The 21,844-nt window shown below is 42.0% G+C and overlaps 1 protein-coding gene across 4 annotated transcripts in view; it reads right to left on the bottom strand.

Annotated features, from left to right (window-relative positions):
- The window catches only part of grin1a (glutamate receptor, ionotropic, N-methyl D-aspartate 1a), a 38,876-nt gene extending 19,098 nt beyond the window's left edge, over positions 1-19,778 (bottom strand). For 2 of the 4 annotated variants that reach the window (XM_008291756.1, XM_008291758.1), the window contains exons 1-8: positions 19,530-19,778; positions 14,100-14,234; positions 10,926-11,102; positions 7,184-7,246; positions 6,222-6,319; positions 2,586-2,707; positions 1,440-1,614; positions 776-920 (exon numbers count right to left, since the gene is read on the bottom strand). In XM_008291756.1, coding sequence (XP_008289978.1) covers positions 776-920; positions 1,440-1,614; positions 2,586-2,707; positions 6,222-6,319; positions 7,184-7,246; positions 10,926-11,102; positions 14,100-14,234; positions 19,530-19,778 — 1,164 coding nt within the window. The remainder of the gene's footprint in view (positions 1-775; positions 921-1,439; positions 1,615-2,585; positions 2,708-6,221; positions 6,320-7,183; positions 7,247-10,925; positions 11,103-14,099; positions 14,235-19,529) is intronic. The other 2 variants (XM_008291757.1, XM_008291759.1) reach the window with 1 other exon arrangement.
- Between the last annotated feature and the right edge of the window lie 2,066 nt (positions 19,779-21,844).

Raw genomic sequence — 21,844 nt, 5'->3', positions numbered from 1 at the left:
GCTTCTAATTCAGAAAGTTTACTCACCCAAAGTTAAGAGGTCATGCTACAAAGAAAACTTGATTACCACCACTTTCTGCATTACCAAAACTGATCATTCAAGCTGCAGTGTGTTTATTTTTGACCCATCGGATTATTTCAAGATCTATGAAAGAACAAAAGTGTATGATTGTTTTCTTTTTTTTCACGTTTTAATCAGTCCATCACAGAAAATTCTGAGATATAGGATTCATTGGAAAGTCAAGACTGCCATCATATCCGTGGTCTTTACTAGTGTATGTAAACTTTTGCTCTGGACTGTACATGCGGCTCTAGTTTGCCACCTAGAGTTAAACACAGTCAACAGTGTTAACTGCAGGAAAAAAAGTTGGTAGTTTCTCAAGTTTAGAGTATTTTTGAGGCTTAAAGAGTAAAATAGGACCTCTTTGAAACCTCCATTCTCATCAGACTGTGGTGAAAAACTGCTTTTTTACAATCATATTCAGTAACTTTTTAAATAGGCCCTTTCAGGTGTTACATACGGGCTGTATGCTCCATTTTATTACAATATAATAACCAAAAGCAGCTTTAACTGACTGCTGCAGCATCCAGTTAGTTTTGGCTGAACTGTGTTCTTTGCACACACTGAGGAATGTGGAGCTGCCCCACATTAACTACATTGTACTATAGATAGAAAGCTGGGTCTTCATGTCCACTATAAATAAGGAAATAGATGACTTGGTGTCGATGCAGCCTACTTAGACCGTGAGTCTGAGTCTCCCAGTCTGTCAGGGTACCTGCGTTCCGTTGTATATGCCGACTTGGATGAGCCGAGTCTTCTGGTAGTTGAGGATGCTGTAGTGTGCGTATTTTCTGTCCCCGTCGTCATTGAACTCTACTCGTCCCGTGAAGCCTTCTGGGTATTTCGACGACATCAGCACCCTGCGGCAAACAAACGAGACGCATGTGTTCATGTGTTCATATCAGCGGTGTAACAGAGCATTGTGTTGACTCTCGATTCAGTGCACGGCTGATTCAAGGCATTTTTTGTTGGAAGCATAACCAGCGAGGCAGAGCTGCACTGGCTGCTGAGCCGGGATGATATTTGTTGGTGCATCTGTTTCGAAACAGTGCGTTTATTTTTTGTTCTGCTGCTGCTGCTGCTGCTGAGAGGCCACAGCAAAGTGGGTCAGCTGAAACTCAGATGCTGCATTTTGGAAGTCACAAAGAGAGGGTTTATTCTGGAAAACCTGATAAACCAGTGAATCTAAAAGACAGATTTCAAGTCAAAAGTGACAAAAACTGCAACTCACAGGTTAGGTTATGTAACTTATTTTTTAAAAAGGGATGCTTTGATGTCGAAGTTGCTGATCCTGAATCTTTTTTAACAAAGAGAGAGAGAGAGAGATTTGTCCTTATAATCAAACCGTAACATCAAAAAAGTGTCTGAGTGAAGCTCACCGTTTAAAAAGAGGCCCTGTTTTCCAGATGTTGGTGTTGCCCACGCAGCCTCTCGGGGGTTCAGTGATATTCTCCTTCTCAAAGAGCTCCTGGATGGACTGAGCCACCACAGCCACCGCATCATTGATATGGGCTGACTCATTCTTCCCGTTGATGAGCTGGAGGCCGATCAGACCTGAGGCCAGGCCAACAACAGAGAAAAGTCACCCACCCGAGCCGACTACAGCCTGTCAGGATCCTTTTGCAATGCGCAAAGTGGAGGAAAAAACTTATAGGGCCTCCGGTTTAGACATCCCGAAGAAAGGTCAGACATCAGTTGCTTGATCCATCTTTGTTGCCTGTGAATCTCTGCGAGGATAACTTTAATAAAACCGTCTCATAACTTGTCATTTATGAGACGAGGCAGCAGGAAATAAATGGATCGCTTTTTTCTGATGTTGCCACTGTAGACCTTTTCACAGCATGTGTAAAGAGTCCCTTGAAGTTGGATTTATACGTTTTGTTTTCAGCCCTACCAGCAAAAAGGTTTGAGGAATCAGCACAGGCAAAGTGTCTCTACTAAACAAAAACACCGTCAGGCCTAAATTTAAACCAAGCAACAATCCAACTTCAGCTAAGTTTTCTGATTGCAACCAGGTCCATGAGAAGCTGCAGTGTGACAGGTGAGAGAAAGTGGACGTGGACAGGACAACAAACGCTCTGCAGGGGTTTGGTTGTGTCGGAGTGCCTGGGGGGGAAAGACGGTCGACATTTGTGACCACAAAGTGAGAAAATCTTGTGAGACGTGTGCGAAGAATCCACAGAGAGAGAGACAAGAAAGGCTGTTGTAGCTTACCATTCTACCTGAAGCAAACCTCTCCCTTCATTAGAAACCAGGGTATTAATACGGCAGAACAGCACAGTGATTTTTTTAGCTTTGGATCAAAATAAAAAAAACTGAGTGCCGGCACACACACACACGCCACCGTTTAAACCTTTAAACACAAGGATGCTTAAACGTTTAAACGCTCAACAAGCAGTTAATCATATAATGCATCCACCGGTAAATGGTTAATCTCTCTAATCCCGCACGGGTTGCGCTTGGGCCTCGCAGCAAAGCCGAGGCTAACTACCGTATTCCCACCGATCTCTGTTGGATGAACGTACCGTCTGGCGCCTCACTCAGGGCTTTACCCGACATCTCGCGCTCGCCCACCAGCCACACGTAGCCGGAGCCAGTCATGTTGAGGAAGCGGGCAGCCTTGTACACTGCAGCAGCGTCTTCCTCACTGGTGGGACGTTGAAGAGAAAAGATAAAGAAAGAGTGTTTTTCATACCAGAGGGGGATGAATGTAGGAGTAAAGAGGACATACAGGGATTGTTTTTGGGGTGATTCCAGGTTTAATAATCAGTTTTAGTTGTTTTCTTGTGGGATTGAAACCTGAACTGTACCTTCATACATGTGTACACACAAGAGCAATATATACTATCCATCCATCCATTATCTATACACCACTTAATCCTCACTAGGGTCATGGGGGGCTGGAGTCCAGCTGACTCAAGGTGAAGGCAGGGGACACCTGGACAGGTCACCAGTCTATCACAGGGCTACACTTAGAGACAGACAACCAAGCACACTCACATTCACACCTACGAACAATTTAGAATCACCAATTAACCTCAACATGTTTTTGGACTGTGTGGGAGGAAGCCGGAGAACCCGGAGACAACCCACGCTGCACGGGGAGAACATGCAAACTCCACGCAGAAAGATTCCGGTGCCCCCACCGGGACGCGAACCGGCAACCTTCTTGCTGCAAGGCAACAGTGCTACCAACTGCACCACCTTGCAGCCCCAACATGGACTAATATGTAAAATATCAGCATACTTGGGTTTGTACTTGCTTGCTGTTCGATTTTTTTCCTCTTAAATTTGAGCAGTTTTTCTTTTCATATACTTTTATTGGCAATTAACATGCATCCATGTTTCCTATGAATCTCAAAATAATCAATAAAAAGTAGACATATATAAAAAATAAAAAATCTATCAAACAAAAATGTTATTTTTTAATGACTTGCTCAATGGGAACATTAAATCAGGTCTATGGGGTGTTGTGACAGTGATTACCCCCCTATTCGTTGTGCAATAAGAACATTTCTACAATGCATTTTTCTACTGGTGCAACATTAATACATTATTTATTGTCTACCATGCAAAACATTTTTTTTAAATAAATGCTTTTGTTGATGCCCGAACTGTCTTGAACTTAAGGAGAAGCATTTCCAGTTTCATTATACATTTATTTATTAACAACAAAGCCTTTCCATTCTATTTCAAAAAATAATTTCATTCATGCATTTAAAGTTTAGTCTGTGTGATGTTTTTTGCAGTTCTTTGCTCAAGTCACACAATCAAAATAAATCAGTAAATTTGTTTTTAACTTTTCACCCTAAGTCAGCTGGGATAGACTCCAGCCCCCCTCGACCCAGTCAGGATTAAGTGGTGTATAGATGATGGATGGATGTTTCTAACTTTCATTATCCTTTCATTTTAACTTCACACATGGATAATTGTCTCAGTTCCATTTTTAATTGTCCACACTTGCATTGTTGCTTCAGAATTAGATTTTTGAACAAAAATAAAATGATTTTTAAAAAGTCCTATTTGCTGTGTTTTGGCTTGTGGTTGGACTGTACCATGACCGCCTGGGGGGAGTCTAAAGCGAGCCACGAACGAGTCGTGCAACCGCATCATGTCGTTAGCTTACTGTACAGCACATTAGCATGCAACAATTTATCTGCTACGCTGTGGACATGGTGGTGGTTCAGTGGTGGAGGCTGTGGGCTAATAAACAGGAGGTCAGGAGTTCAAGCGCATCGGCGAGCTGCTGCTGTGGGACCCTTGAGCAAAGCCTTTAAGCCTTTCTGCTCGGACTGCAGCGTCTTAACGAGCTGGGATGTTTGAAAAGAGAATTCCCCCTTGCAGGATAAATAAAGTGTACAAAACAAATAATAATATTGTTTATACTTTCATTATTGTATCAGACTGTTGGTTGTGCTTCAGGATTATATCACCACCCACACAAAGTCCCCCTCTGGGCCAGTCGGGGTCTTCAGAAGGGGGTTTGAAGGTTGTTTCTCTGCTTTAAATCTGAACAACAACAATGACGACACACTGGGTCGTGACTCCAGTCTGAAAAATGCTCACGTATGTGTCCAAACTCTCCCGAAATAGTGTAGCCCCATAAATTATTGCATGGTCAGATGTCCTACATACATAATGCAACTGTTCTACTGGGTCCGTGGCTGTGGACCCCCCTCGGGTGTTAATGGTACGGTCCAACCACAAGTCTGAAATTTTTTCCCCAAAAAAATCTAATTCTGAAACACAGACAATTAAAAATTTAACTGAGAGACAAACATGCACTTGCGGAGTAATAAAAAAAATGAATAATTGAATTGAATAAGTTTCAAACCCATTTTTTTATTTGATTCAGTTTGATGGTGCGAACTGAGAACTGCTTTCCACGGACCAGAGTTGAGCTCATGTGCTGGTTAGACTCTTTTTAGCCACAAGCAGTTCATTCATTAAATATTTATCGCTCTTGTCAACTATTCTTGAGTTTTCTACCCAACATATACAGTCTTACTTTTGTAGTTATTTCATTTTTAAAATTGTGTTGTAGGGAAGCATGTATGGGCCTCCAAATCCAAAAAACTATAGAAATGGTTTCCAAATGTTTGGCTCTTTGGCTTGATGAGTATCACAGGTTGGTTAGGATAAAAGATAAATGTTGTATAGCTTATTTAAACGGAACAAACAAATGCATTTCAAGGAAGATTTGTGTTGAAGTTTTGCTTTTCTTCTGAACCCAACATTTTCATTTTTACTGCAACTGTTTCAAATATCTATCTTGCTAATAATCGGTATCAGTATTGACTCTACAAAACACATATCAGTTGACCACTAATTGTAAAGATGATGATATTGAGGGGAGCAGCTTTTGTGTTTCCATCCCGTTTCCATGAGCTGGTCTACCTCCATTAAAACCTCCATAAGCATCCCTTCTTGCATCTGTCATTTTTTTATAATGCAAGAAGATGATTGTGTTTTAAGGCTTGATAGACCTTTAAATATGCATGACTCTAAGTATCTGAGCTTTATACTTTTCTATCAGACATGCACTCGCGTTTGTTGCATCTGCAGGTATCGATAAAAGTCTTTCTTTTCCTGCATTTCCAACCTGAGCATCCTGCCTTCTTTCATTATACTCTACAGAGCTGTTTAAGGATTTGAGCATTTCTTTTTCACTTAAGTAGCTTTAAACGTACAAAAAAATCCACTTTAATTGTACCTCTTGGATATTTTGCATTCAGCTCTCTAATGTTTAATTAAAGCTTTATGATGCGTTTAAATATTGAAGCATTAAAACGCAGGATCAGATGAAACTGTATCCGACAGTCGGTGGGCTTCAGGAACTAAAGTGAGCGACGGTTAAGAGCAGCAGAGACCTTTAGCTTGTTTTGTGAGTTGACCTTTTTCTGCATGACTGCTTTATTACATCCAGAGGGAATGTAGGTGCGTCTTCTACAGCATTTTAGACACATTTCCTAAGAAAATGTTTGAAAAATTGCTGTCAAATCAGGCTATAAAATTGAATATAAAGATCCACACATTGCATTTTTAGCTCACTTTTATCTCAGTGCATCCATTTGGAGCCTCCAGGGCAGCTTTTAAGCATGTGTCCAGTAAATACGGCCAATCTGGATGAAGCGATGTGTAATCGGGGGTGAAAGTCTCACCTGGCGGACAGAATGATGACTCGGGCCTCCAGCTCTTTCGCCTCCAGCAGCAGGGCAGTTAAGTTAGTCTCCTGGCTGAACTGGAGGACTTTCTCTGCCTGTGATTGGGGCATAAGAAAGGTCAAGCCAGCTACTTTTCCCCCTCTACCTCAGACACCATGCTGCCTCTCTTTACCTGCTTCGGTTTCGAGCTTGGCCGATTTTGTTTGAAAACGAGAGACAGAGATTAAAAAGGAAAAGCGATCCAGGAGGAGGAGGGGGGGGGGAACCGGCTGAACTAAAAAAATAAAAATTGAAAAGTAAAAAAAGTAAAAAAAAAAAAAAAAAAAAGAAAAAGCTTTGAAGGGAAAAAAACTTTTGCATTTGTTTCGCATGCAAACTGAGGGTTATCAAGGCTCCAAAGAAGGACGTGCATGTGTTAGGTAAGGGGGGAAGAAGAAGGTCAATGCAACCAGTAACTAAAAACGGGTGAGAGGGGGGTGAGGAGGACGTTTTCCCCCAACAAAAAACTGCTGAAAACTAGGGAAGTGCTACAGAACGGGAGGAAGTAGCATCTGGGAAACGGTTTTATCCCACACTACCGGTTCTCCACAAAGGAATGAACTTGCAAACTCTTTTTTTTTTTTTGTGAGTGTGTGTGTGTGTGAGAGAGAGAGTGTGTTCTGAGTACATGCATTCCTTTATTGAAGGAGAAAATGAAAATGATAAAAGCGGGGCGCTGTTCACTGACATCTTTTTTTTTTTTTTTTTACTGTGATGACCGAGAAATTATAGATTTTTCATAACAAAACCATTCGTCATTTAAATCATAGAGGAAATGTCTCAAAGTAAAAAATTAAAGAAAACACGTGCTACCAAGAGAAGGGGACATTTCTGGGTCGGCTGGTGACTGGTTTGGGCTGGTTTCTAGTTGCTACGATTGGAAAGTTGGTGGGCGGCGTGCATTGACCATGCAAATATACCTTAGGTCCTCGCTTGTTGTCATAGGACAGTTGGTCGAGGTTTTCATAGTTCCTTTTTTTATTCTGATGAGTAATGTGCACAGAGAAAATATGCAGACACAGAAAAATATTATAAACAGTTGAAAATGGAGGGCAGTAAAGCATTCCAACAAATCTCCACTTTTCTGCTTCAAATTGGGATCTTTAACAGTGGGGCTTGCAAAGAACATCAGAGATTAAAAATCATGTGTGCTTCTAACTTATTGGATTATGTCGAATAATTCAAGGACACACCGAGTCACATTTTTGGCTTCCAAAAAACAAAAAAAAACCCACAAAGAGGCTCGTTAAATGTTTTGCAGGATGGCACGCTTACAAAGGACGCTGCTAATCTCGACAACCATCTGCTCGTGCAACATCGTTTTCACGAGAGCCGGCAACAGAGGACGAAGTTGGTTTCTATACTTAGCTTCGTCCGACCGAACGCGATCCTCTAAAGCTCGGCTAAGTGCTGCAGTTTGTTTGTCGCAAGTGACAAAAGCCGGAAAAAGAGGCACTTGAACCTAAACATGCTGGAACAAAATCTACTAAAAACTGTGTCCTCCTTCCAAATTACACAGATCTGGTGAATCAATGGCCACACTCTGACAAAAGAAAGAATGCTGCAAGATTTAAATATTTAAATTTGACTTAATAAGTTGTGGCTGAAAAAGCTTCAGAAAGCACCAGAACTTAAGCAGCAAAAAACATTTTGCTTTCTCTTTTCTGCAGCATTTCATTGGTTGTAGAACTCCAGTCCGATCAAGGTCTGAAGCAGCGTAAAGACTGTATGTTAGCAATACGAAAAGCACAAACAGGTTAAACTACACTCAGAGTATCGGGTGTCACCATTTCGGACTCGCTGTTCTGTGAGAGAAGAAGAAGAAGCCACTCGGGATTCCCCGCCTGAGACTGGGAGCCATTTTGCAAGAGAATAAATACAGCATCTTTCTGCTTCACAGGCTTTTCTTGCACAGCTGCCTGGATTCACAGCTGCACACCTCAGTGCACTCTGACTCTCTCGCTGCACCGAAGGCTGACCGCACGGCAACGCATTCAGCCGGCACGCTCACAACTCACAGCGAATGCCGTCCAGTAGCTGTCCTGCAACATAAAGCTCTTGTTTTATGCACTAATCCTGGTAATTTGACTAATTCTACAATTATTGCATCCAAATTTAGGAATGACAGCAGAGTGAGTGACCGATTTCAGACTGAAATAACCAACTGAAGGTCGTGTGATTCACTCTGATTTTGTGATATTTTCAAAGATCAGCGAACGTGCTGCAGATTGACGTCACTCCAACGTCCCAGAGGCAAAATAGTTAAGACGTCTGCAGTTCAGCTCCTGTCACCTCCCGCTCTGTCCTCCATCTCTGTCCTTGTCCCATCAAATAAAGGCAAAAAATGATGAAAAACTAAGACCTTGACGAACTCAAATCGGATGAAATCACCCCTCTGAAGTTATTTTTTCCACTTTTTTGCAGGCGAACCTAAAACATTAGGATGAATTATTAACCTTTTGCACCTTCTAGTCACGTTTTTAGATTCTTTTTGCATCTATGTCTGCTAAAAAGCCTTAATATTCTTGCAGACTGCACACAAGGAGACCTGCCTTTGTCTTTTTTCCCTCCACCCCAAGAGTTTTTTTTTGGGCGCACTATTTTTGTATCCGCAGCCAGACATTAATATTTCACATTGTGTTGGTCACGTTTGCTCTCTAAGTCCACTGTGTCCGGAGCCGCTCTGCTGGTGGTGACAGCGATCCCCCAGCGGCTGCGTGACCTCCCTAAAGACTTAGCACCAAGCTAAAAATAACATGTACATTTAGTTAGAGTTTATGTGGCACAACACCAACACCTCTCCACTGGAATCTAACATCCTTTAACATCGGCTAAAAGTAGCCGAGCTGCTGCTGGATGCGCAATTTCCAAAGAAAACTACAATAAAAGAGCTTGTTTTTATGACTTAGAGCCGTTTTTATTATTCTCAGGGAGTGATTTTGTCTGCTTTTGTTATTGCGCCAAGAAAAACAGATCCCCAGATGTCACCTCAGACAGAAATGAGATGTTCGATCGAATTTTATATCTGCAGCACCACAAGAATAAGACGTTTTTCTATATTCTCTCATTCTCGTGTGAGAATCCCACGCAAAGGCCAAACCCAGGAATACGTTAGTCCGTCTGTCAATACTTTATGACTCCACCATGTTTGTAGCTCCCAGCCTGAGGCACAGTTCTCCTCATATCATGCTTCGTTTTTTTTTTTTTAAAAAGGGGGGAAAAAAAAGGCTCAGCTGGGAGTGTCGAGGAAATGTCAAGATCGTGCAGTTGTTGGAGACTATTTTCAGCTACGGATTAATATGTACACTGGCGGGTGATATTTGCTGTGGGATTAACTCTAAATGAACCTTAGCGGACGTCTGTGGTGTCGTCGTTTATTGTTAACAGACAGCAGCGGGGCACGTATTTGGACACGCATTAGGAGATTCAATTGTTGTTTTACTTTTGTGGGATTTTGTACAGAAAACTGCCAAAGACTCTCCAATGAATCCTCCTCAAACTGGCACTGCAGTCACAACTAAATATATTCATAATTAGAGTTGCAGCAACTTCTCTCGGCACTGCGAGGCTCAACTGGCTGCACAGATGGGTCCATTTTCACATCCAAATTCAGATAATGCAGAAAAGGAACTTCACGGCCTCTCATCAAAGGCTTTTAATACACTAATTTATATCTGAAGTGCAGGATGCGAGCCTGGGTGCTGTCGCCGTCCAAACCGACACACGATCCAGCGCGATGCTTTCAGAGTGGTAGCTCGCCGGTGCCCATCCCAGCCTCTTTTAATTTAAGCAGCTTTTGCTTTAACCGCGGCTTCCGTCTTGCAGACTACCTCGGGTGTGTGTCATACTTAGTGTCTCTTCAGCTCCTGATTTAATTAAAATCTCTGAATCAGGACTCATTTCACCCTGCCACACAATTACAGCAGAGAGCCCCAGAGAGGGACGAGCATCGGAGTATAAAGAAAATAACATATCCCAGGGTGATATCATCTGATTAAATGGCTGAAACAGACAGCAGTTGTTTTTTTTTTTTTTCTTACTTCCTCTCTTTCTAACTCTCTCTCTCTCTCTTTTCCTAAAGGGCAAACATCCTCTCATACTCAAGTCTGTTTTGGCTCAAAGATCAGCATTTCACTGACCCACATACACGGCTCAGAGCTATACTTAAAATGGATGCATCAGCGCTATCTGAAAAAGCCACAAAAAAAAAAAAAAAAAAGAAGTCCCGTATCTTGACGTAGCAAGAAAAAAAAACAAGCACAATAAATGAAGCCTCAGTTAACAACCACCAGTCTGTGATGGTTTGCAAAGCCCCATGTTAAAGTCCGCTATTTGGCTCCCAATGTGGATAGACACAGGATAATTTGGACTATGGCGAAAAGCAACGTGAAGATGAGCAAATAAACATACAAACTTTCGTCAGATTAGACCACATTAGACGCTGTTGATGTCTCTAGGAATGTTAGCCAATGTTTACACAATGGTGAGAAAGAGATGTGTCCACACAACAGAAAGGAAAACAGTTACATACATAGAAGACCTTTGAGCTTAAAAAAAGCCTGTTGTTGTTTTTTTTTGCTGTTTTTTTTTTGGTTGTTGTTTTTTTTTTTTTTTTTTAACGCACTCGCACGTTCATGTGATTGGACGGGTGGAGCGTCTCACCTTTGTTTCTCGCTCCTCCAGGAGGGTCTCGAGCCTCTTTTGAGCAGCCCGGCCCTCGTGGTCGTCGCTCACAATCAGGATGATGTGGTTCCAGTTGAACTCGCGCATCAGGTCGAACCAGACGTGAGCCTGGTGGGAATAGGGAGGGACTGTCCGCAAAAAGGACAGGTGGATACTCTGAAGAGCACCGAGCAGGAAAAAACAGAAAGCGATTAAGAAGAAGCAGCCTTTGGATTGCCACAAATACAACACAGCACTTTTGTGTGTCCCAGTTGGCCATGATTAGGCATCTCTGGAGCAGGTAGGGTTAAGGGCCTTGCTCAAGGGCCCAACAATGGCAGCCCTGTGTTTTGCCATTTGGGATCAAGTTAGTCCAGACTTCTCTCAAACTTTTCAAGATTGGGACTAAATATTGCAACGTAGGCTCCTAGCTATGAACACTGTAAATTATCGTAAGTTCAATCAGCTCAGAAATGGTAGCAAGGGTTTGATCAGTGACCTAAAACCACAACTGTTGAGCAACTACAGCAGACAAAACCTGCCACAAGTGGATTTTTGCCTCGTACAAAAACATATGCTTGGTACAGAATGACCAAAAGTATGTGGACACCCTTTCCTTGGTGGTATAGTTGGTCAAAAAGTTGAACCAGGAGGAGAATTACCCAGTGTTTTGCCATCTGGGATCAAGTTAGTCCAGATTTCTCTCAGACTTTTCATGAGTGGGACTACATATTGCAATGTAGGCTCCTAGCGATGGACACTGTAAATAATAGTAAGTTCAATCAGCTTAGAAATGGCAGGAAGGGTTTGATCAGTGATAATAAAATATATAATAAAAAATAACAACCATTGAGCAACTACAACAGAAAAAATTTACCAAAAGTTGAGATTTTTACCGCGTAAAACAAGCACAGAAATACATGCTTGGTACAATATGGCCAAAAGTATGTGGACACCCTTTTCTTGGTTGTCATAAAGATGAACCAGGAGGATAATTAGCCCATGTTTCCCATCTGGGATCAAGTCACTCAAACCTGGATGACTAGTGCTCTAAATAAAGAGCCATGATCACTGTCAATGGCAGTAAGTTCAATCAGTTTGTAAATGGCACCACTGGTGTTTGATCCTTCAACCTTCAGTAACATCAAAGCCTCAACCGTTGATTCACCATGGCTCTGGCTCACTCTGAAGATGCCATTACAAATACATTTTCAATGAAAGAAGCACAGGAAGAAGACAAAATCTGCCACAAGTGGAGATTTTTTTTCCCTTTTAAAACAAGTACAAAAATATATGCTTGTGTACAATATGGCCAAAAGTATGTAGACAACCTTTTCCTTGGGGGCACAGTTGGTTAAATAGTTGAACCAGGAAGAGAATAGGTCCATGTTATTCTATCTGGGATCAAGTAAGTCCAGATTTTCTCTCACTAGATGCAGCTACGAACAATGCAAATCATAGTAAATTCAACCAGTTTAGAAATGGCAGCACTGGGGATTAAACCAACGACTTTTTGATCAACGATCCTGAAACTCAACAGTTGAGCCGCTACAGCTTTGGATCATTCTAAAGATGCAAACAACAACTCAATTTTTAATGGTAGAAGCACAGTAAGAAGTCAAAACCTGCATCAGATTGAGGTTTTGGCCTTTTTAAAAAAGGTACAACATGGCCAAAAGTATGTGGACGCCCCTTTCCTTGGGGGCACAGTCGCTCAAAAAGTTGAACCTGGAGCACAATGACCCCATGTTTTGTTATCTGGGATCAAGTAAGTCCAGTCCAAGTTGGAATGATCCTGACCAAGATTTCTCTAACATTTTGTAACATGGCCAGCACTCTACGTAGGACGACATGTTACAACTAATGATGAAAAGACCAGCAGGTGGAAACAGCCAGCATGGGGTCACTTTAAGGGTTTTATCTGAAATATAACAACACAACTCCGATAAAATTCCATTTTCAATTACTTTTAAACAGCCTGAGTACACATTATTGACACATTTGTGTGTTTTAAATCAAGAAAAGGCTAAATGTCCAATAGTTAAAGTAAGGAATGTCTGTGGAAGGACTGGGTTGCTTTTAGGAGAGAATCACCATACACTGATTAATAACAGTTTAAAGTATGTTTGCTTTTTTTCTATTGATGGCTGTTTGGGGGATTCATTTATGGAGACAGTATCCAATTTTGTGCACTTTACTGTCCTAAAAGGCTTACAAGATAAACAAAAATCTACTCTATCTAAAACAACTGAATTGCAAAATATAAACAAATGTAGAGATGCAGCATGAAACCAAATATCATCTAAGTTTTGTTACGTTTTGCCCTGAAATCCACCCTTTGTCTGGAATCATGATAATCTCAGATATCCCTCTAAACAGTTTTATCCCACACATATTGAAGATTTGATCCAGATCGAAACTACGACCGGATTATATGATCTAATCTAATTTCAAAACCCTTTTTCTTTAGAACAACCTATTTTCAAGATTTGATCCAATCCAATCCCCCAAATCCCATCAAATTACATCTGAACAACCGGGCCTCAGGCTGTTTGAACATCAGATTACAGTTTGGGATTTATATGAGAGCAACATTTGGGCATCTGCATATTTCTGATCATATAATGTTCTTTTATGGCTCTACTCATGCCTGTAGCTTTAGAAACAGTGACACCACAAATTAAAGAGGAAGAACTTTCTTGTAGCGGTAAACAAATGTCAGACCCAGTGGATGAACATCATGTGAAGAAGCATAAAGCGCCTTCATTATCTCTTGATCTATGCTCAGACCCCCTCAGGCTTCCTTAAATCTCTGGAATTTAATGCTTCTGATTTCCTTTAATTTGCAAGATTATGGGCCGTGTCACTTTGATAACTCGATTTAAGGTCTATTTAAGTCCTTGGCATTTTATTTATGCGGTTGCTTTAAAGTTTCATTTCGGCGGCATGTGCTTCATAAAAACGTAACTCAGGTCGGAGGCATTATTAATGATGTTCTTTCAAATTTCAGCTGGAAGCCCATTTAATCACAGCTCCGCTAATGGACAGTGATGGGACGTTTAATCTAGGAGGCTTCTGAAGACGCCCCGGGGGAGCCGCTCACTCCTTCGCTCTGCGTTCGCTCTCTTTCCTCTTCCTCCATCTCCCTTCACGTGGCCCTCATCCATCACTCACCTTGTCGGAGTAGATGGACATGCGGGTGGTGAGCCCCACCACCGGGATGCGGTAGAAGCCTGCAGTGTAGGAGACAGGCGTCGGGGTGAGGTGGTCATTGGACTGTGGAGGGTGACTCACCAGGATGGCATAGACCTGCAGAGATGCACAAGAACAACACTCTGTCATTCTGACATCGACATTAGGACAAAGAAACGGTAAAGCGGTAACAGCACTCCTCCTACTCTGATGAAGAGTTTGGACGTGCAGCAGTTAGTCATTCTTGCTTGTTTTATCCAAACAATAAGACATTAACATGACTACAACACATAAGCATGTTGAAATATTTATCACGCATACGTAAACAAACATGTACATTGTTAGTCCAACTCTATGGGAGCTGAAAACAACAACGACAACAACAAAATCATTCACCGTGCCTCGTTACTAGGATGAACATGATATTTAGAGAACAAAATATATAACACAATAAGATAGTATAAACTTAGACGGGATAAGCTAAACTAAGACAAGCTAAGACAAGCTAAGAATATACAAGATAAACTAAACTAAGATTAGCCACGAAAAACCTAAATAAGCTAAGCTAAGCCAGGCAAAAATAAGCTTAGATACGGCAAGATAGTCTAAGCTAAAATAAGGTAAATTAGGCCAAAATAAGCTAAGATGGCCTAAGATAAGCTAAGGACCGCTAAACTAAGCCAAAATAACTATGATAAGCTCAGATAAGCTAAGCTAAGATAGGTTAAGATAAGCTAAGATGGGCAAAGATACGATAAGATCCTCAAAGATACGCTATGCTAGGTATATTGGGTAAAATAGGCTAAGACAAGCTAAGATGGGCTAAGACAAGATAAGCTATGATAAGCTAAGGTACGCTATGATAAAGCTAAAAAGATAATATAAGCTCGGATAAACTAAGTTACAATAAACTAAGATAGGCTAGGCTAAGCTAAGACAAATAAGCTAAGATACTCAGACAAGATGAGCTTTCTGATCCCTAACCGGTGAAATTTACATGGTAAAGCAGCTACAGACAAATGAGGCATGAAAGAAGCAAGACAAGAAATACAAAAGTACAACATGGCTAAAAACAAAGATTTAATAAAGACTGTAGACCTTTCACATTTGGTGGATATTGATATTTGCACATATTCCATAATAATTCATGTATCCAACTGTAATTTCTGTAAAAGCAGCCTCTTTGGATCCAAACCTCCAAGTTTCCAGCTTGATTTCAGACCAAACCTCAACATTCGCTCCAGACAGATGAGTTCACTTAAAGCCTTTTCTGTTTCCGTTTATATCTGACAATAATCAAGTGATCGCAAACTGATTGCCTTGCATAATCTGGGACATCCGATGCCCCCTGAGCATGTGTGTCCCTGAGGCAGCTGCCCACTTCACCCAGTCGATAATTCAGCCTTGGCTCAAACATCTGTGTTCCTGCTTTAATGTGAGCCAAATCTGCTTTAAAAACAATACGGCCAGCCTTAAGTGAGAGCAACTGCTGCTGTAAAACGTTGTGTAACCGGTTAAAAATAACATTTTTGATACGCAAATTGTAGCCAGGGACAAATTCATTTATAACAAAGAACAGAGGAGCAAAGAAATCCTCTCCTTTGTTTGAATGAGGACGACGATGTTTTAGTCTTATTCCTGCATTAAGCAAACCAAAGCCGTGCAGGCGTTTGATTAAAGAATGAACTCCGGCGAGGACAGACTTGAGAAAAGCCTCGGAGATGTGCAGGAAGGGGGAATAAAGTTGGCACGGCTGCGCAGGGATGGATTATTGGATACGAGCGCTCCGTATGGTTGGGTCAAAAATGAGGTCTATCTTCCAAGGACTGCTCCCAGGCATCTCCTCGTCCATCTGCCACAGACTTCCTCCTCTCGCTGACTGTCACCTACGAGCTAATCTCATCTGATTGAACCCTCAGATACAGGCTTTCAGTCTGATTCAGCTCATTTACCAGAGAGGTATGTTTGTTTGTGTGCAGAGAAGAGCTGAGCCATTGTTGGTGTTATCTGTACGAACTAATGGGCGGACTGCACGCTCATGCAATGTGACAGAATTATCCTACAAGCCTGTATCAATTAGAGACATCACATTAAGCAGAGGACCAAGGACATGAAAGCAGAAGCACTGAAGCTGTGGGTGTTTTTGTCCCTCTCTCTCTTTTTTTGTGCATAAAGCTTAATTATGTGTGTGGGAGAAAAAGCACTGAGAGCGAGGGGGACTTCACGCCTCGACATGCTCTGACATTATGTTGGCGCCTTTTAAAAGCCACGTTGAGCATCACATGAGAGGATGGTCGATGCATTTCAGTGCTCTCCTACATGTATAACTCATGAAGCGTGTTTTGTCTCGTAGATCCGCAGCACATCTGGTGAAAATCTTTAAAGCATTTCTAACCTGCGCTATACATTTCGCAGTTTTTCTTCCGTCTCATGGCTGCATCACGTCGCGGCCGAGTGACTGATCCACATCCGAGTTTCATCAAACTGTCCGCAGTCATTTCTCTCTCCTGTTGCGACTATCATGCAGCGGCAGCAGCGCCGTCGAAGCAAAGGGCATTAATTCTGAACGACATACTGCACATTTTCACTCTCGACTGGCTCCTTCGCAGTTCAGTTGATCTGCAGCTGTGTGTGTCCTGAAATGTACAGTTGCCCCCTCATCCGAGACATTGCCCCGAACCAAAACGGGCTATTTTTGGACGTCTGTGCGAAAACAGATGGATCTGTTGGAGAGTTTCATTGTATCAGAACTACACTAAGTGGATGAATATGTGTGTTAGAGCGGAGAGTTGGTGCCAAATAGGACACACAGATGGAATTGTGTGTTTTTTCTTCCCCCCCCCGTGCATCAAGGTGGTTGAATGGAGAGTCTGCTGCTGCTGGAGGTTGTTGTTTAGAGTTTAGATCTAATCATGAATCTTGGCTTGTGTGTTAAGAAACATCTGATTCTGACATGTAGGAGGTTTGTTTTTCTGTAGCAGAAATTCTTCAGAAACAGCTTCATACAGACTCCAACAGCAAACTATCTTTACATTGAGGTACGGTTTTGGTTAAATTGCACCCAAATGTGCAATTTAAACACAAGAAACTGCAACTAAATCTGCAATTTGGCTCATGTGTGAGAAAACACATCTGATTCTGACACGTAGGAAGTTTTTCTGAGAGCAGCAACACCTTCATGAACACTGCAACAGCAACCTAGCTTCACATTTATGTGGTTAAATTGCACCAAAATGTGCAATTTATGGATCTCGGCTCATGTGTACGAAATAAAAACCCATCGGATTCTAACATGTAGAAGATTTCTCGGCATGCAGCAACTTTCAGGGAACACATTCCTCCAAAAACACCTTCATGCCAACTCCAGCTGCAGACTGGCTTCACCTCTCGCTGCAGTTATGGGTAAATTTCACCTAAATGTGCAATTTCGCCCCAATTTATGAATATAAATTGCACATTTAGGTGCAATTTACCAACAACTGCACTCAGATCTTGGCTCATGTGTGACAACATGCACCTGATTCTGACAGATTTTTTTTTTTTGTCTGTAAGCAGCAACACCTTCATGCAGTCCAACAGCAAACTATCTTCACATTTAGGTGCAACTATGGTTAAATTGCACCAAAAAAAATTTAATTAATAAGAAAACACACCTGATTCTGACATGTAGGAGGTTTTTTTTTCCTGCAACTTCCAAGGAGCAGACTCCTCTAAAACAGCTTCATTCAGACTCCAACAACAAACTGTTATTCTGGTAGATTAATCATAACAACTGGACTCGCTTGAGTTCCTTGAAGACGTTTCACCTCTCATCCAATAGGCTTCATCAGTTCTGACTGACTAGTTGGGAGTATTAAGTATCAGCTGCCCAAACAACAACAAACTGTTTAGATGCAGATGTGATTAAAGTTCACTTAAATGTGCAATTTGTATCCAGAAAGTGCAAATTCAGGTGCAATTTAAACCCCATTTTGTGTCCATAAATTGTACATTTAGGTGCAAATACCCACAATTGCACCCAAATCTTGGCTTGTGTATGAAAACACATCCGATTCCGACATGTAGGAGGTTTTCTGCCAGCAGCAACCCTTCCCGCAGACTCCAACACCAAACCATCTTTAAATTTAGGCACCAAAATGTGGAATTTACCAGAAAACACACCTGATTCTGACATATCAAGTCTTTTTTCCTGCAACTTCCAAGGAGCAGGATTCCTTCAAAACAGCTTCATGCAGACTTCAACATCAAACTATTTCTACAATTAGGTGCAATTGTGGTTAAAGTTCACTTAAATGTGCAATTTGTATTCAGAAAGTGCAAATTTAGGTGCAATTTAATCACATTTTGTGCCTATAAATTGCACATTTAGGTGCAACTTACCCACAACTGCACCAAGATCTTGGCTCAAGTAAATAAAACACATCTGATTCCGACATGCAGGAGGTTTTTCTGCCAGCAGCAACGCCTTCACGCAGACTCCAACACCAAACCATCTTTAAATTTAAGCACCAAAATGTGGAATTTACCAGAAAACACAGCTGATTCTGACATGTAGGAGTTTTTCCTGCAACTTCCAAAAAGCAGATTCATTCAAAACAGCTTCGTTCAGACTCCAACAACAAACTGTCTTTACAATTAGGTGCATTTGTGGTTCAAGTTCACTCAAATGTGCAATTTGTATTCTGAAATTGCAAATTGAAGTGCAATTTAACCACATTTGTTGTTGACAAATTGCACATTTAGGTGCAATTTACCCACAACTGCACCAAGATGTTGGCTTATGTAAAACACATGTAGGAGGTTTTCAGCAAGCGACAACACCTTTACGCAGACTCCAACACCAAACTATCTTCACATTTAGGCACCAAAATGTGCAATTTACGAGAAAATACATTTGATTCTTACATGTAGGATTTTTTTTTTCTGCAACTTCCAAGTCGCAGATTTTTCCAAAACAGCCTAATGCCGACTAAAACAGCAAACTGTCTTTACAATTAGGATGCAACTGTGGCTAAAGTGCACCTACATGTGCAATTTATGAGAAAACCCATCTGCTTCTGACATGTAGGAGGTTTTTCAGCGCAGCAGCAACACCTTCATTCAGACTCCAACTGCAAACTGTCTTTACATTTAGGTGCAGATGTGGTTAAAGTTCACTCAAATGTACAATTTGTATTTAGGAATTGCAAAATTATGATGCAATTTAACCCCAATTTGTGTCTATAAATTGCACATTTACCCACAACTGCACCCAGATCTCGGCTCATGTGTGAGAAAACATCTGCTTCTGACGTGTAGGAGGTTTTTCTACCAGCAGTAACACCTTCATGCAGACTCCAACAGCAAACTGTCTTTACATGTACTGCGGTTAAACGAAGTGCTTCAGAGGTGGCTGTGCGCGCTGCAGCTCACCTGACTGGAGATGAGGTCCTCGCACACGGACAGAGCCATCTGGATGGCGTTGAGTTTGTGCGTTACGGAGATGGCGGTCAGCTTGAACTTGTCCCGGCCGTAGACCTGGTTGGCCTGGGTCACGGCATCTTTGAAGACCTGCTCGTACCTCTTCTGGCTCAGCACGGCCCCGATGTTCACAATCTTGGGCTCGCAGCCGGCCCGAGCGCAGGAGCACGACAGGAGCACCGCCAGCAGGAACAGACGCATCGTGTGGACCACCACCACCACCGAACAGCACCGCGCAGCCCGCTCCCTTTTCTCCCCGGTGGCGGCTCGGCTCGACCAGCTTCTGGACAGCGGCACGGCTCAGCCAGCGGAATGCACGACTGCAGACGAGGTTCCAGGTGGGCGGCTGTGAGCGGTGGCGGCTGGGAGGGAAGGAGGGAGGGAGGGCCGGGAACGGAAGGAAAAAATAGGTGGTTATGTGCAATGCGGAGGAATGTGCATGTTAGGAGCAGGCTGTCAACCGAGATCCAACCCGCATTGTCCACCTTTTCTTTGTTTTTTTTAAAGCTCTCCTGTGCAGAACTCAACAGTCACACCATAAACCCTTCCAGGCTTCCAGCTCTCCGGGGCGGGTATCGCTGTCTCTCCAGCCGCTGCTCCGTGCGCTCCGCTCGGACTGATCCACGCCGATGCGTCGCTGGGCTGCTGCTCGCTCCGGGGCTGAAGCGGCTGCTGTCCTTGGTGCTGACAGCTGTGCATGCGCGCCGCGGTGGTGGTGGTGGTGGTAGTGCGCGCTCCCGTCGTATCGGCTCTTCCCCCCCCCACCCCACCACCACCACCATCAATACCACTCTGGGTTTTGCGCGTTGGCGTTTTTTTTTTTCCTGCTGCTGCTGATGAGGATGATGATGATGATGATGCAGAGAAGAAGCTGATCCTGTGAAAATAAACTGTTGGAATAATCATGTAAATCAGAACTGGGCGTGAATTAGAAGATTTTTGAGGGAGAAATGTGGTTCTGAGTTGCAGAATTCATGCGCATCAGCAGCCGTGAGGGGGGTTGGAATGAAAGCAGGAGCAGATGTGGAGCAGCAGGAGGTGTTTTCATCCAGGTTTCAGGTCAGAGTTGAGTTATTCTCCTCCTAACTGGAAGGGGGGTCTGATTTTTATAAGGACAGCACGTTAGTCAGCCGGATGTCAGCTCCATCAGTGTCTCCTGAGGATCTTTAATCATGTGAGAGCTGCAGTGAAGAACACGGACTCTGGAGGTTTTTTTTATCATCTCTGACCTCCTCTGGTAAAGAAACTGTTGGGAGCATCTCTGCAAACCGGAGAGCCGAATCAACCTCCTGGTTACCTTGGAAACAAGCTTTTTTTTTTTTTTTTTTTTTTAAACACGGGTGCGCGCACAAAAGGGGCTGACAGTGAGTTTATTCATCGCAGCAGGGAGCGTGCAAAGAAATCACCACAACAAAAAAAACATCAAAAGACGTTTAGTCAGAGAGACTCAACTGGTCAAACATCAGCTTATCATTTTATTTTTATTATTAATAGTCAGATACTATTTAAAAAATGTTCCCCTGAGGGCGTTTTATATTCCTGATAGGTTTATTCTGAGTATTAATATCAGTGAATCCTGCCACTGTAAAAGGTGTTTTGAAATGAGGCCAGTATTTGAACAGCTCTGCATTTTAAATCACACAACACTGAGGCGTCTCTCTGTAGCAGCCAGCTGATAAATTAATCACAAGGATGAAGGAATCAACATTCATCAGCTGGCTGTGAGCTTCAGGCTCCACTCAACACGCTTTGGCAAGTTTTTTATTCATAACTTCACAGAAGAAGAATGTCTAACGGTGGGGGGGATGAAGTGCACTGTAAAACATGAATGCTTCATAGTTTTTATTTCTAATTTCTTCACCAATTTATATTAATTTTACATGTAAATGTAGTAAAAATCACACAAAAATGCTTTAGTTTTAATAAAGTGCACATCAAAATCTGAAACATTTGACTGTAAAATCAATCTTCTGTGTTTAAATAATTTTTAAAAAGATATATTTTGAAAGAAAATAATGTTTATTACAGACTGGGAAATGCTTTTTAATTTAAATTATATTTAAACTGTAATTTTACACATTTTACACAATTTTAACACATTGTTTTGTTTTGTTAAATTGTAAATATCCAGTAAAATCACAGTGAAAAAAACTAGTTGTAGATTTAACCTCTAAAAATCCATCTTAATGTATCACAGGTACATATTAAAATGAAAATAATCCCTCAATGCCTTAAAATATCTTAGATGCAGCTCTACATCATTGCTT

This window comes from Stegastes partitus, unplaced genomic scaffold, assembly GCF_000690725.1.
Source record: "Stegastes partitus isolate 25-593 unplaced genomic scaffold, Stegastes_partitus-1.0.2 Scaffold761, whole genome shotgun sequence".
Classification (NCBI taxonomy): domain Eukaryota; kingdom Metazoa; phylum Chordata; class Actinopteri; family Pomacentridae; genus Stegastes; species Stegastes partitus.
This window is presented reverse-complemented; position numbering and strand designations above follow the sequence as displayed.